This window comes from Bombus terrestris, chromosome 1 (assembly GCF_910591885.1).
Source record: "Bombus terrestris chromosome 1, iyBomTerr1.2, whole genome shotgun sequence".
In the NCBI taxonomy this organism is placed as follows: Eukaryota; Metazoa; Arthropoda; class Insecta; order Hymenoptera; family Apidae; genus Bombus; species Bombus terrestris.
In genome coordinates this window covers 14,563,326-14,578,379 of record NC_063269.1, presented here as the reverse complement: position 1 = coordinate 14,578,379, position 15,054 = coordinate 14,563,326, and the positions used below count along the sequence as shown (strand labels likewise).

The 15,054-nt window shown below is 33.0% G+C and overlaps 1 protein-coding gene across 3 annotated transcripts in view; it reads left to right on the top strand.

Moving 5' to 3' along the window:
* The window catches only part of LOC100645233, an 83,727-nt gene that overhangs the window by 19,684 nt on the left and 48,989 nt on the right, over nt 1–15,054 (top strand). For 2 of the 3 annotated variants that reach the window (XM_012313078.3, XM_048409285.1), the window contains 2 exons: nt 5,232–5,320; nt 6,037–6,261. In XM_012313078.3, coding sequence (XP_012168468.1) covers nt 5,304–5,320; nt 6,037–6,261 — 242 coding nt within the window. In that variant the 5' untranslated portion in view covers nt 5,232–5,303. Of the gene's footprint in view, nt 1–5,231; nt 5,321–5,399; nt 6,262–15,054 lie in introns of those variants that run through there. The other variant, XM_012313071.2, reaches the window with a different exon arrangement.

Genomic DNA, 15,054 nt, shown 5'->3' with positions numbered 1-15,054 from the left:
ACAATTTATGTACTTAAACCACATTCTCCCTGCTTGCTTCAAACCGTACAAACTCTTTTTGAGCTTACACACATACTGAGTCCTGTCCTTCCCTAGAACCTTGTAGAACTCAGGTTGCTCCATATATATGTCCTCATCTAAAGGACTGTTTAGATACGCACACCCCACATCAATGTGTTCGTAATACCACTCATTCTCATGCACACAGAGCAAGCAAAATCCTTAGTGTCCTACGCTTTACTATTGGACTAAAGGTTTCTGAATAATCTACTCCAGGCCTTTGCCAGAATCCTCGAGCTACAAGCCTAGCTTTATGCCTATCAGGGTCTCTTTCCATGACTAGTACCCACTTACAATCTATTACGTTTCTGTCCAAAGGTCTTTTGGAAAAATGTATTTTTTATACTACTGTCCTACACATCCTTGTTCGCTAAATTTTCTAACTCCTTCGCAATTGCATCGGTCCACTTTTGAGCATCTGGTCCCTTCAGGGCATCGTGCACATTCACAGACTCACATGAACCTTGCTTTTTACAAGCTGTCGCAACACGAGCACAACTATTGCACGTCTTTGGTTTGTGCAACCTCGCTGATCTCCTAGGTACGGTTGGTACACTCACAACCTCTTGCTGATTGTTTTCATTGGTTAGGTTATCCAGAAAGTAGTCACTGTGTCCCTTATCGTTTTCACCGTCACTTTGAGTCTCTATATCACTTGTATTACCTCCTCCTTGAAGTTCGAAGTCTTCAACGTCCCATATCCATTCGGAGAATCTCCTTTTGATGTTCCTTGCATCCACTTTCATGCTCTTATAGGGGAACACATTTTCCTCGAACCTGACATGACAAGAGATTATTACTTTTTTGGTCTTCGGTAGGTAGATATTCTATATCCCTTGACCTATCTGTCATAACCTACAAATATCCCTTCATCCGCCCTGCTGTCGAATTTACCTTCACCTGGGCTTTTCAGGTACCAGACCCTGCATCCGAATACCCTTAGCCTATTGATCTCCCTTTGGATGTCGCATCCCTTACATTTCCACAATTCTAGTGGGATCTTATCTCCGATAGCGGTGGATGGGCATAGGTTCCTAATGTGGCATACAATGTTCACAGCTTCTCCCAACAGGTAGTTAGGAAGTCCTGATTGGATTAGTAGGCATCTAGACATCTCAACCAGTGTCCTGTTTGCCCGTTCTGAAACTCCATTTTGCTCAGGGTTCCTTGGAACAGTCTTTCTGTGCAAAATACCTCTCTCCTTCAGATAGCTCTCAAAGTCAACTCCTGTATATTCTCCTCCGTTATCGGTTTGGAGGGCACAAATTCTCGACTGATGTAAGGCTTCTACTTCCATCTGGTATTCCTTGAAACACTTGAATACCTCGCTCTTTACTGATGATCCTAACATACATGTACCTGGAGAAATCATCTATGAACATTACAAAATAGTTACCTCCGCCTAACGACCTGCACTGAGCTCTGCCGCTGACATCGCTGTGTACGATTTCTAGAGGACGTTGACACATATGGTGGGCTGTCTTCGGAAATGGCACCCTTGTCATCTTTCCTTTCACGCAGACTCCGCATAGCACATCTTGTTTCTTGGATTCCTCCTTCACGCTCCCTATAGGAATCTTCCTCATTGCATTTCCATGCAAATGACCCAATCTCTCGTGCCACGACGTGGTACCCTTGTATGCCCTTGCCTCGATGACCTCAATGTCTCCTTCATCCTGGCTAGCTTTCTGATCATGCTCCACGGAGAGGCCTGCCATGTGCTCCTCCGCAGGTATTGTCTCCAGATAGTATACGTCGTCTCCAACCTTTGAGTTGAATACGACATCTCCGTCATCGTGTGTTCCAATGGATGGATGCCGCTTATAGCGGATACGAGGAGAGGTTTTTAATGAATCGGCAAATGACAACTTGCCAGCTCTACACATATAACTGACGGGTACGGGCAGGGGGCTGATAGGTACAGGATGTGCATTTTTCCTTCCTTATAGAAAGGAGAGGTTAGGTCAATATAAATTGATAAGCAGTTTTTGATGAACTTTAATGATTTGTTTCATGGTCATGATTTGTTTAATAGTCTTACGTTCCTCATGTTTGTCACCGATACTACTATTTTCACGAAATATTTTAATAATATTTGTGTATATAGAATGCAATGGACAATTACCTATTGGAAATATTTCTTTGTAGCTCTATACAGTTTCTCTTAGACATTGTTGAGTTTTATCATAAATGAGAATGATTTCAATTTTTGCCTCCTTCGAGTTTGTGGATGTACTGAAAGTAAATCCTTGAATAGCTGCAGAGCAATAATAAATGTGTTTATTTTCAATCTTAAATTGACTTTTGTCGTGGTTGAAACCTAGAATCTCGTTGAATGTAATGTAATGTTCGACACTAATCTTAAAATTTGTGACTTCAAGGACATTTTAAGCTGATACCATCATACATCGATGAATGTAAAGTAATGTTGACTATAACATACAATAGAAGAAATTATGTGTATATCCTCAAAAAACATAGATGACTTTGAAGAAAACTATTAAAAAATTATATTTGCTAAGAAAAGTTTTTTCTGTTTGATTCGCCTCTTAAAGTCAATTAAATTGCGCAAGTTTATTAAAGTTACGTAAAATACGTAAATATATATCTCGTATTATAACAAGTAGCGAAAGAATTTAGGTGACCTATTTCACATGAAATATCCTGTGTAGCAGAATAGCGGACTTGACGTAAGGAGAGAAAATTGGATACTTAAGTTTGAACAATCAATAACGTACAGAAAAATCCTTGTGCAATTAAGACTCATAGGCAAATTGCGTTGAATAACAAAATAATCCAAGAGGGCTTGGTTTGTACGAATTGATTGTAATTTATAATTACGAATTATTGCTAAACTACCTACTGTATAAAAAATACATTCAAAGAGGAATTGAATGTTTTTGAGGGAACATAATGTGTTAGTAATTAGTTTTTCTGTAGACGAACGCGTAGAGATCATAAGAAGGTGACATATATTCTCTTAAGTGGAATTTTTTGCATGAATCTACTCGACAACATTTGATTGCTGTTTGAACATTTTTTCGATACAGCAGATAGCTTATCGGTAGTTCGCATTTATAAATTAAAACCGGATATCCTGCTATAATAAATGGCAACCTAATGTGTAGATATGTTATGCAATTCTAACGAATTGCAAGTAAAAAATGTTTTAATTTACTGGCTGCAATACGAAATATTCGGATTGAAGCCTATCTCAAACAAAAATATCATCAACTTTGTAGCAACGGAGAACAAGGAGGCAGTAAAAGATATTTTGGGGTGCGTTGGAGTCTGTATGAAATCTCTCTCTCTCTCTCTCTCTCTCTCATCCTCTCATTGAACTATTGGAATCCTAAATGCGATTACTAATAGCATATCATAAGATACTACCGTTTTGTTTTCTTTTGTTTTAACTATGGAGTTCAAAATCATATATGTACAGGCTATTCAAAAATTATTTATTATCGCTTTGGAAGGTGATTCTATATCTTCAGATCGGTGGAGATCTGTTTAAAAAATGGACCACAAAATTGACCTTAAATATGATTGATTGAATTGATATATATGATTGATTTGAGAAGATTTCTCAAAATTTTTTTCTATGACATCATACAGTATTCATCACGGGAAACAAAAGTCTCAAAAGAACCATGGGTCACAAATGACTGGTTTTCTTAGAAAAAAATGTTGAAAGTTTCGTTAATTCTGAAATTGATCTTATTCATATTTTGAAATCAGAAGTAGCACAAAATAAGGTCAATGCTAATATCTACTTACTTGTGAACGTATAACATCTATCACTTCAACTTTCAAATTGCCTTTATTTACATGGAAACGATGCAGATTCAGATGTGAAATAAATCAGACATACCAAGCGGCCCTAACTTTATCAGAGATTTATCTCTGCGTCATAATGTGAGGATCACTATACGTCTAAATTTGGCATTCTGATGACTGAGAATGTTGCTGTGGAAGATCTACTCTCATCCGTGAACAGGATATCTTTAAGACATCATGGGTTGCGTTCGAATCATTTTAATAGTATAATATCTTTTAAATTAATCGCATTCAGCGATAAAATTTTCGTTGAGCGATGTAGTTCACGTTGAGATAAATGTCATGTTGGTATGATCACTAGTTTCTATATCCAGAGTTCGTACAACTGCTTGCGGTTCTCTTCTGTTTTCCCCCGTCCGCCACGTTTTTTTATCTGAGTATGTGATGTAATGATTGTACAAGATGGTGAAAGACAGAGCATACAAAACTAATCTGTGTAAATCAATTAAATATCAAAACCCAAACCTATGTAATAACAGTTCATTCTATGAAGTTCTTGCACACGGTGAACCTTGTAAGAATGTTCATCTTCTTCACATATTATTCTTTTCACTGCGTTGTGTAAAGTATAATACTTATTCGACGAGCTATTCTTTGCATATATATCAATACACACGTAAAAATTTCCTTTCTTACGTCAATGAACACGAGATCCGTCGAATGAAGAATTGCTGTAACAACTGTCAACCATTGAACTCTTTGGGAATCACAATGATCTGGAACTTCTCGATGCTGCAGTCTTTTATTAATTCTTGACGATTGTCGATATTATACTACGTAATAAAGAATAGCTCCCACCGGCTTCATCAATGGCACGTTTTCTAACCTTTATTGTTTATCATCATACCCATTATATTATATGATACTATATTATTATTATATTATTTATTTTGTTTATTTATTTACTTTTAGTATATATCAATTTTAGTTTATTTATTTTGGCGCTTATATTGTCTTTTATCTGTAATATATTACCAGAATATAATAAATAAGATCAATTTAAGAATTAACGGAACTTTAAACACTTTTTGGTATGGCTCCTCGTGATAGTACTATATGATGTAATTAAAAAAAATTTTGACCTTGAAAATCATATTAAAGGGTAATTTTGCGATCTACTTATTTAACAAATCTCTATTAATTCGGGGGTGTAGAATCACCGCCCAAAGTCATGACAAATAATCTTGTGGCATGACAAAGATTTTATTAGGCAACTACAATAGTCTAACTACAATAAGTAAACTATTACCATATGTATATATATATTATTACTAATAATACTATATTAAGAACAATATAATTTTGTAGCGATAACATATATAATTTTTTTTCAGGGTTTTTGGTGACCGATAAAACAATAGACAAGTTACAGTACGGCATTAATATGGGAATATTGCAATATTCTAATGAATACAATTAAAAGGTATAGAAGTATATATTACAATCATCCTCGTGTCCGCAGTAATGAATTTGGAACAGCAACAAAATTCTTGATTTTACAGAGATATAAACGAAAAATAACAAAAACAAATATATATGAAAGCGGGCGTAAGAATGTTATTGTCATCTGGTATAAAACAAATTTAATTGCAATAGAAAATACTTGTTTATTGAATTTCTGTCAGTTTAACTGCTAAATTGCAAGTCATTTTTAAATAAATTTTAAATAATTTGATTGCTGTTCAAATGTAGTATTCGAGAGTATCTAAAATTAATTTATTTAGTGTTTTAATACGATATAATATTAGTTGTCATAATTTTGTGAAACTATTTAAAATTACATTAATAAATCTTTGAAAATTATCATTCAATGTCAGATTTTAAGAATATAATTGATTACTTCGAAAGTAATGGAGATATATATTTTGACGAAATTTTAAGGACTTCGAGTTGATGAAAAACTTCATTCCGCTAACATTAACTGAAAATTAGAAAAAATTCATTAATTATGAAAAACTGTTACATTGAATTAAGTATGATGATAAATAATGAATACAATAACATACAATTTTTCATATTTTATGAAAAAATAATAGTTCTCTAATAGTTGAAAACGTTGAGGGATACGAAAATGTCTGAAAGTAAAGCAAAACCGGCATCACCAATACCGCCGGCTACTACTATACAATGCTGTAATAGTTTAACAGATACACAATGTCCAGCACTTCAAGTGACGTCACGAATGTTACGATCGCCGAGTCATGAAAGTGTTACAACTGACCTCTCTCTATTTAGCGTCTCTTCAATAGCAAGCGAACTACGAGGGGTTAACAGACTCGTTACTTTTAAATCTTATACCGATATACATCTTTCTGGTCGTGGCCCATCACCGAAACCTGACTCTCGTCAGGTTCAAAGCAACAGGTTTGTGTTATTTATTTATACGGACAATCTATCGAAACTATCGACTTGATCGTTAACAAAAATTTTATTGGTAGATGGCGATTCTATTGAGATATTAGATGTCAAGATTTTTGCTAATTTTTATCTTTACCAATCATCATATTAATTAAAATTGAGGTTTTCGGACATAAATCGTGTTCTTTTGGAATAAAATATTTACCTAGTTGATCAATTAAAAAATTTTTGTACGAGATACGGCGTTGCTTATGAAATATATATTCTGCTAGCCAGCTTTATGCGCTGCAAGCTCATTAGCCACAATTAACCACAGATTGTATGATCCACTTATAAATCATTTTTCGGGAGTTGTGGTGTATTATATCAGAAAATGTCCACATCTTGTTCAAATTTTTATTCTAATGAAACATCTGTTATTAAATCCTATGTTTTATTTTCAAGCATGTAGATCTAATTAATTAATTTGTAAATGTTATAATGAATACAGTGCTCTACAAATATTTTTTTTTAACCACTGCGCGTTAATTATAACAAATGATACGTATCCATTATTTCAAATAAACTTAGTTGCGCAAACCTTGTATATACTAAAAGTATTTTACATTACATTAGATTTAATAATTAGTATGTACATTAATGTTTCAGTAATGTAGAGAGTTTCTTTATTGATATAACATAACTATAATAAGTTTAAGTTAAACTTTACAATCATTTGTTTATTTCAATTATTCATTCCATTTCATTCTTTCCATCCATGCATTGATCCGTATTATTGTCGCCTTCACGAATGTTCCAGTAGCGTGGTTTTTGGATGGTTGTCTAATGAGTGTAACTTTTAGCCTAGGATAGGCATTTAGTGATTTTAGATGGTAGTGTATCGTGCAATTTCTATCGTTAGGGTTTGGTGAAGGTTTCATACTGATCCAGTGTCTTTTGTTGATACTTTTAAGGGTTTATACGATTGATAAGTCGCATAAAGTATTCGCTATGTTGTTATTACCTATATACCATGGTACAGTATCGTAAGTATCATCCTCAGTAGTTTGGATTATACTGTTTTAATTTTCTTCAGACTGGTTTTGATAGTTGTACTCTATAGAATTGAAGGATATGTCCATAATAGCCCAACTATTATTATATACACAATGTGTCGATAAAGCTATTGCATAAAATAAATTGTTAGTTTGTGATTCATTTTAATATCGCATTGTTTAGAGAAGTATTGGAATATGAATAGTCACAGGTTTAAAAAACATGTATAGCGTGTTTCACGTAACTGGACAAATGTATCTTCCAAATGGTTAGAAATGGGTAAACATGCTTCGAGTCAATATTAAATAATATCTAATGGTGTATAATGCGGAAATAATATATTACACTTTTATGCATTGATATACTTGAAAAATGCAATTGCATTTTCTTTTAAACAGAATTCTATAGCTCTGATCGGCATAGTCGATGCAGTTTTATAGTTTTTACAAAAACGTACTAAGGTACTTAATACCCTAGACATATTAATTCAAAACTTACTGTAGTTAAGAGTTTGCTAAATTATTTCGATATATCTACAAATGTGATATTTATGCCATAAAAAATGTTCGAACGATCCTGCATTGGAGTTTATGCATCTTTATGTCTACCTTTCTTTACTTTACCTGACGCTTCTATTATGTCTTTCTCTACAATTTTTGATAATTGCAGCAAAATACGTTGTTAGATGACTTGTACATGATGATGACTTGTTAACATTAATCTCCTTAGTTCTTTGGGAGAATTTGAAGTATATATAAAAAATATTTATTTATATGTATTTGAATTTTCATTGTCTATTTTAATATAAAAGAATCCGTTAGTTACGTAGCTACGTAACATGTTTATTTGATATTTTGGTAGTTCTCCTTTTGAGAGTAATAACCTCGGTCTGATAAAGTGGATGTTTATACTGGTTTCTCTGGTAAGTAGTAGAACAATTCTTGCATATTTTCACACTAATACAAAGTCTTAGAATCTCATGATTGCATTGAACAATATTGTAATGTGCTTAATTGATTTTAATATTATGTCTTTTAGGATTTTTTCGAATAATTAGACCTTGAAACCTTTTTAAGGTTAAGATTTCTTATTAACACTTTGATTTCTTTCTAACTTGTTTTGAATTTCTTTGGAGGTTTCAGTTTTTGTTTTGTATGTTTTACTTTATTGTTTGTATTGTAAGTATTCTTGGCTAGTTCTGTTTCGCGTTATGCGTTCTCTATGGAGCATTAGTCTCCTTCAGTTTTTTAATGTTTTTTTACTATTTCCCACAGATTGTAATTTGTGGGAAGTTTGGTGGTTTCTAGGCTTACTATGTATGTTTCGATTATGTTATTGCTATATTCCTTGAGTAACTTTTTCACTTATCTGTCGTATATCGTTCTAAATGTCGGTATTTCTTCCATTTTTTATTTATTCTGCATTTCATTGATGATATAGAAAGTACTGTCACTGTTTGAACTATCTTCTGCCTCCTCAATATCTTCTATTGCTTTAAATCTGCTGTTGCAATTTATCGGACTATCTAATAGTCGGAGATAAGATGTATAGCACGTTTTATGTGTAAATATAAGTGAACGAATAACGGTAATAAGCAAACGCAAGTGCGAAATCGAATTATAATACTCGAATACCGGGATATAACTAAGTCAAAATGTTAAAAACGACGACGTTCATCTGCTTCACTAATATTTACTGTCGTAATATTACAGAGAGATGTTTGTTGTCAATAATATGGACCACGAGATACTGTACGAAACCATATTATTGTCTAGTATGAACAAAAAATTATCCTCCAGGTTCAGCACATGCAGTACATCAAGAGACCTTTCAGAAAAATGTACATTATGCCCTCATTTCGCAAATTACAAAGGGTACACGAATACAGAAATCTATAAACCACGAGGTAAATTAGATAGAGACACAAAAATTATCAGAAGTAAGAAATAAGAGAAAAATTATGTTTGGACCAGAAAAGTTAACACAGAAAAAGTAAATAATAATAACTATATTAATAATAACTCAATTCTGAACCAATTTTTACACAAATTGAAAACACTGTTTAACCAGTTCATGAATCAAAGCAATATAATCATAAATGCGCTAACTATCGTTACCGAAAAATAATAACAATGGGTTGCGACTTAGAAATGATCATATGAAACGCAAACGATTTAAGACAGCGAAAGAAAATGAATGTGCTCCTATTTCTAAAAACATATTTTACAAATAAAAACTACTCCAATATCTTTAACTACAAAATATATTCCATGCTACATTCAGACGGAACCACTCATTTTAAGGTACTGCTACGATTATTAATCCCTTGAGCGTCATATTTTATCACTGAAAGTGTTTTCTATACTAGCATGAATTTCCCGCTACTAGCGTATATGTCCATCGTAATCAATATACTATCTTGAGAATTGAATTTATCATTGAACAAAAGAAGATAAATTTGAACAAGTAGGTCAGTAAATGAGATATTTCAAAGTATCATACAGCAAAGTCTCATAAGTTAACATATCTGATATAAACAGTGACATACACAATAATTTTCATCATCTGATTATATCCGTCATTTCCACTGTGAATTGACTTTGATACTGATGTATATATGCTACATAATCGCTTGAGGGATTAATGGGAAGATGTCATACCGTGAAATAAATAATATGAACAATGTTTCCTTCGAATTACGAACATCAAAATAAAGAACTCAAGAGTTTCGCTGGTCATAGCTGCGGTATATTATCTTCTACGATATCGAAAATATTTAAATATGTTAAATGAGAGGTTTATAGCAGGAGAAAACTGCAATGCAAAATATCCGCAATGGAGTTCAAGACTCATCAACTACAAAGGTGATACACTCCATAAAACAATGTTATCAAGAGGATACAACTAGATAAATCTACTTTGTTGGCCAACTGGATTCATTAGAAACTTTTTTTGATTTTTATATTACAAAGGGTGCCTCCCTAAATTATATTAACTTTTATTCCAGCTTTGATCTCTTATTAGATTAGTCTTCGAATGTTAATATATAACAATGTTATATTAACATTGAACTCTATCAATTGTAGGAAATAACACACGCTTATTTTTGCATGCCACAAAAACTAACTAGTGACTATTCCATCCGTAAGAGGGGAAAATAATTCGTAGGCTAAAGAAGATCAGAATGAAGCTAAAATTTTCACGATACGCTTATCTAAAATCTTTTAATCCGATGACGATTTGACATCTGGTAACGAGTGCAATGCCATTATGGATTGCCCAAACATCTCATTATAACTTAGTATCAGGTCTGTAAGTATGAAACCGAAATTTGCCTATAGATGGCCCTAGCTGATAATGTAGTTATCACTAAACTGCGTCATTGATGCCAAAAGTCTTTGTTGACATCTCACAAACATTTTCGACTCAGAACAATACAAGTTTCATACAACAGCATAGTTTGTAATAGCGTTGAACATGTCGAATTTTGTGCCTGGAAACTACGATTTGCGGACAGCATTGATTTTCTGTTACCATTTGAAGAAAACTGCTGCAGAATCGCATCGAATACTTGTCGAAGCTTATGGTGAGCATGCTCTTGGTAAATCACAGTGCTTTGAGTGGTTTAAAAAATTCAGAAGTGGCAATTTTGACGTGAGGAACGAAGAATGTGGAAGTCCACCGAAAAAGTTTCAAGACAGCGAATTGCAAGCATTGTTGGATGAGGATGACGCTCAAACGCAACAACAACTCGCTGATCAATTAAACGTGACACGAGAAGCCGTCTTCATACGTTTGAAAGCCATGGGAAAGATCCAGAAGGTGGGAAAATGGGTTCCACATGAACTGAATGAAAGACAGCAGGAAAACCGAAAAACTACTTGCGAAATGCTGCTCGCCAGATACAAAAGAAAGTCATTTCTCCACCGAATTGTGACTGGCGATGAAAAGTGGATATATTTTGAGAATCCTAAGCGTAAAAGATCATGAGTAGCTCCAGGCGAACCACCGACATCGACTACAAGACCAAATCGTTAATACTGAGCGCTACCGATAACAAATGATCGATTTGAATCAAGCTTTGCGTGAAAAACGACCAGAATATCAAAAAAGGCAACACAAATGCTTCATGATAATGCACCATTACATACAGCAAAACCGGTCAAGGAAACGATTGAAGCATTCAGTTGGGAAATACTTTCGCACGCGGCTTACTCACCAGACTTAGCTCCGTCCGATTGCTATTTATTTGCATCGATGGGACACGCATTTTCTGACCAGCACTTCACTTCTTACGAAAATGTACGAAAATGGCTCGATGACTGGTTTGCCTCAAAAGAGCGACAGTTTTTTTAGCGTGGCATCCACCAATTGCCAGACAGGTGGGAAAAATGTATATGGGCAATGCGATGAGCAATACTTCGAATAAAATATTTTTAATCATTTTCATACAATAAACGTATATTTTCTGTACAAAAATTCCTGTTTCGTATTTACATACCTTAAATCTGCTCAACATTTCAGTTTCAAAGGAGTAATAAAAGAGATGGAATTACTGAATGAAGGAAAAAGCACCTGGATATAATTTAATAACTGACAAAATTTTAACAGAATTACCAAAAACAGTACATAATCACAATAGGCAAATAAATAATCGAATAATCAGAAACCAATAATTTCCAATACGATGGAAATTTGCTGAAATCATCCTTACTCTAAACTTAGATAAATATCTAGCTACTTTCCGATAAATCGATTTCTTTCTCAATTATTTATAGCCACTCTATCAAAATTATCTGAGAAGTTATTTTTAAAATAAGTAAAACAGATAATAAAAGGAAATTGTTTGATACTGCGATATCGATTTGGATTCCGGGAACACTACTGGAAAGCAAGAGAGTCAAGCAATCGATAGAGTATCGCATACAAGCTAATTATACAAACTCAAACAAGAACTGCCACACAATTATTATATTCTACAGAAGTTTTACTTAAACGAAAAATATTTTCACGTTAAACAAAATAGCAGTTTTCTCAAGATAAGTCCCATATTAGCCAGTGTTTCTCAAGAAAGCGTTCGAGTCTCCATGTTATATCAGATACACCTGGCTTTCTTCTTATATGGTGAACGCGCACTATGCAAACAAAATCGTATAGCGAATGCTGTGTAAAAATTAATTTGTAAGAAAGTATAAAATCTGTACCAAACTAATTAACACATACTATACAAAAAGCAATTTAAAATATAAAAATACATTCACAAAAAATATTTTATTTCATGAAAATATAAATTATATTTAAGAAAAGTAAGATTTGAAATATTCGTACGTGTGCTTTTTTTATAACTGTGTAAAAGTAAGTAAAAAACATCGAGTAAATGTAAATGAAATGTGTTAAAAAATTGTGTAACTATGAATAAAACGTGTTAAAAAGAACCATGTGACTGTGAATCGTGTAATACAATGCTATATAAAAAGTGACACAGATATATTTATGGACCTCTCTTGACCCTGTAGTTTTTACTACACTAATGTTTTTACAGTTACATATCTAAACGGCGCTATGATATTGCCATTGCACGAAAATCTCTCTGAACCATCAAAACTTCTATAGAATTCTTTGGAAAAGATAGCTGTGTGAACCAAGAAGTAGCCAAGAAATTAAAATGCGTGCAAAAAGAATCAGTCCACCTTCTATTTCAAAATATATTACGTGACCACAAATCAAGTTGAACAATAAATATCTACATACAATATTTATAAAAGACACAATTAAATATCTTGGAATGTATGGAAAATGTATGGAAAAAGAACTTATGGAGAGAAATAATATATAAATAGTGAAAAAATAATTATATTTAAAAGTTAGAAGTCTGTATTAGGCCTTGGGATACAAATCTTCCCTCATATTACAAAAAAAGTTCTGTTATACAAAGCTACTTTCTTATATGGATGCATGGTATACAACTCTGACCAAGGAAGCAACTTGAATACTATCCAAAGATTTCAAGATGAAGCTTTGAGAATAGTAACAACCGCTCTGAGGTATGTCAGTGGAAGTACTTTTCACAAAGACCTTAAGATAAATTACATCATAAAGCAAGTACATAAATTTGCGATAAAGAAAAGATCGCCCTCGAAAAGAATTTACGCAGCGTGTGTGTGAAATTTGTATAAACATTGTTTATACGTGCCTTCGTTTATTAATTATTTCTGGCGGCAACATATTAGAGAAAATACTAATTCTGTCTACTTGAAAATTCCATTTTGCGGTGCTTTTGTTATATATTTTAATGAGTGAGCAGGTTTAATGTTTAATCTACGATTTTTCTTACAAAACATCGCGCAGGATGGTTTACGTCTTGAAATGTCATAATCTGTTTCTCTGCGACTTGTACGAGGTAAGCTGCTGTCCATGTATCGTTCGATTTGAGGATCTTTGTGGGTAATTTTTAATTGTCAATAACTAAAAAACAAAGCCGAAAATGCAATCTTTTTGTTCGTGATTTTCATCTTATTTTAGCTCTAAGAATTACCCCTTAAATTTTTTACACCTGTAGCCGAATACCGTGTTTATCGGTGTCTTTAACATGAATTTGTTCTATTGTCTATGATTTTTTCATTAGCTCACATATTGTTTTTCCTTCTTTTGCTTGTTTCGTGTTCGATCTTTATTTGTTGTAGAGCCGATCTTGCAGACCATTTAGTTCTAACATTTTTCGTATTGAATCTTAATATGAATCTTAATTTGTTCTTGTTTCCTGGGATTTTCCTTTTTGTACTTGATGGGATATCTTTTGCTTTAATGTATCTATCGTATTCTGAACTCTCAATACGTGTATCTATTTGCGTGATTCTCCTCTTTTTTGCATTACTATTTTATCTGATTGCTAGTTGGTCTATCTCCATTAATTTTAACTTATGTTGAATAGCAGATATTCGCTATTTGTCACATATTCCATGATCTGAGGCGAGAAAATCTAGGATATTTACGCGCATTTTCATACATTTTCAATTTGATGATTTTTCGATTAATTTTGGTATAAGTTATTACAATGTATATGCGTGAGTATTTTTGTGTCATTTAACTTCTAATAGAATCAGTTGCAGTATTTATGAAACATTGGGATATTTTTTCCAAAAGAATCTTTTTATAATTGTACAACAATTGAATCTGAGAGTCTCAAATTTCTGGTTATCACATTAGAATCTGCAATTTTAGAATAAACATGACAAATGAGATGTTTTTCAGAAGAATTAGTGAGAGTTTTCTTCCAAGTTTATTCTTTCGTTAGACATAATATTGTATATTTAACTATATTTTATTCGTTTCATTATTCTTTGTTAACTTTCTATGTAAAATAACTTTACAAATTCTTTACATAAAATACGATTGATTATATTCAACACTTTTTAACGCTATTATACTAATGTTATAATAGTAGTATAGCTGTAGTATCGTATAATATATAATCCGTAATATTAGTAATTATAAGTATAGCACAGCACAACTTATAAAAATTGCAAGAAATACCGATAATAAAATTACACTTGGTAGATTTTGCATTCTTTTTTTTTATGATATAAAATGTCGTGCATATGTTTGTGTTTGGAGTTTCACACTCAATGGTAATGGCAGCACTCCTGTACAGAGATTGTGGCGCCTTCCATTATTCTTTTTGTGTAACTGATGATGGGAGGCCGTTGTCCGTCATTCGTAATTCGCGATCGTATCAGTATCCGATTGGTAAGCTTGTGATTATGT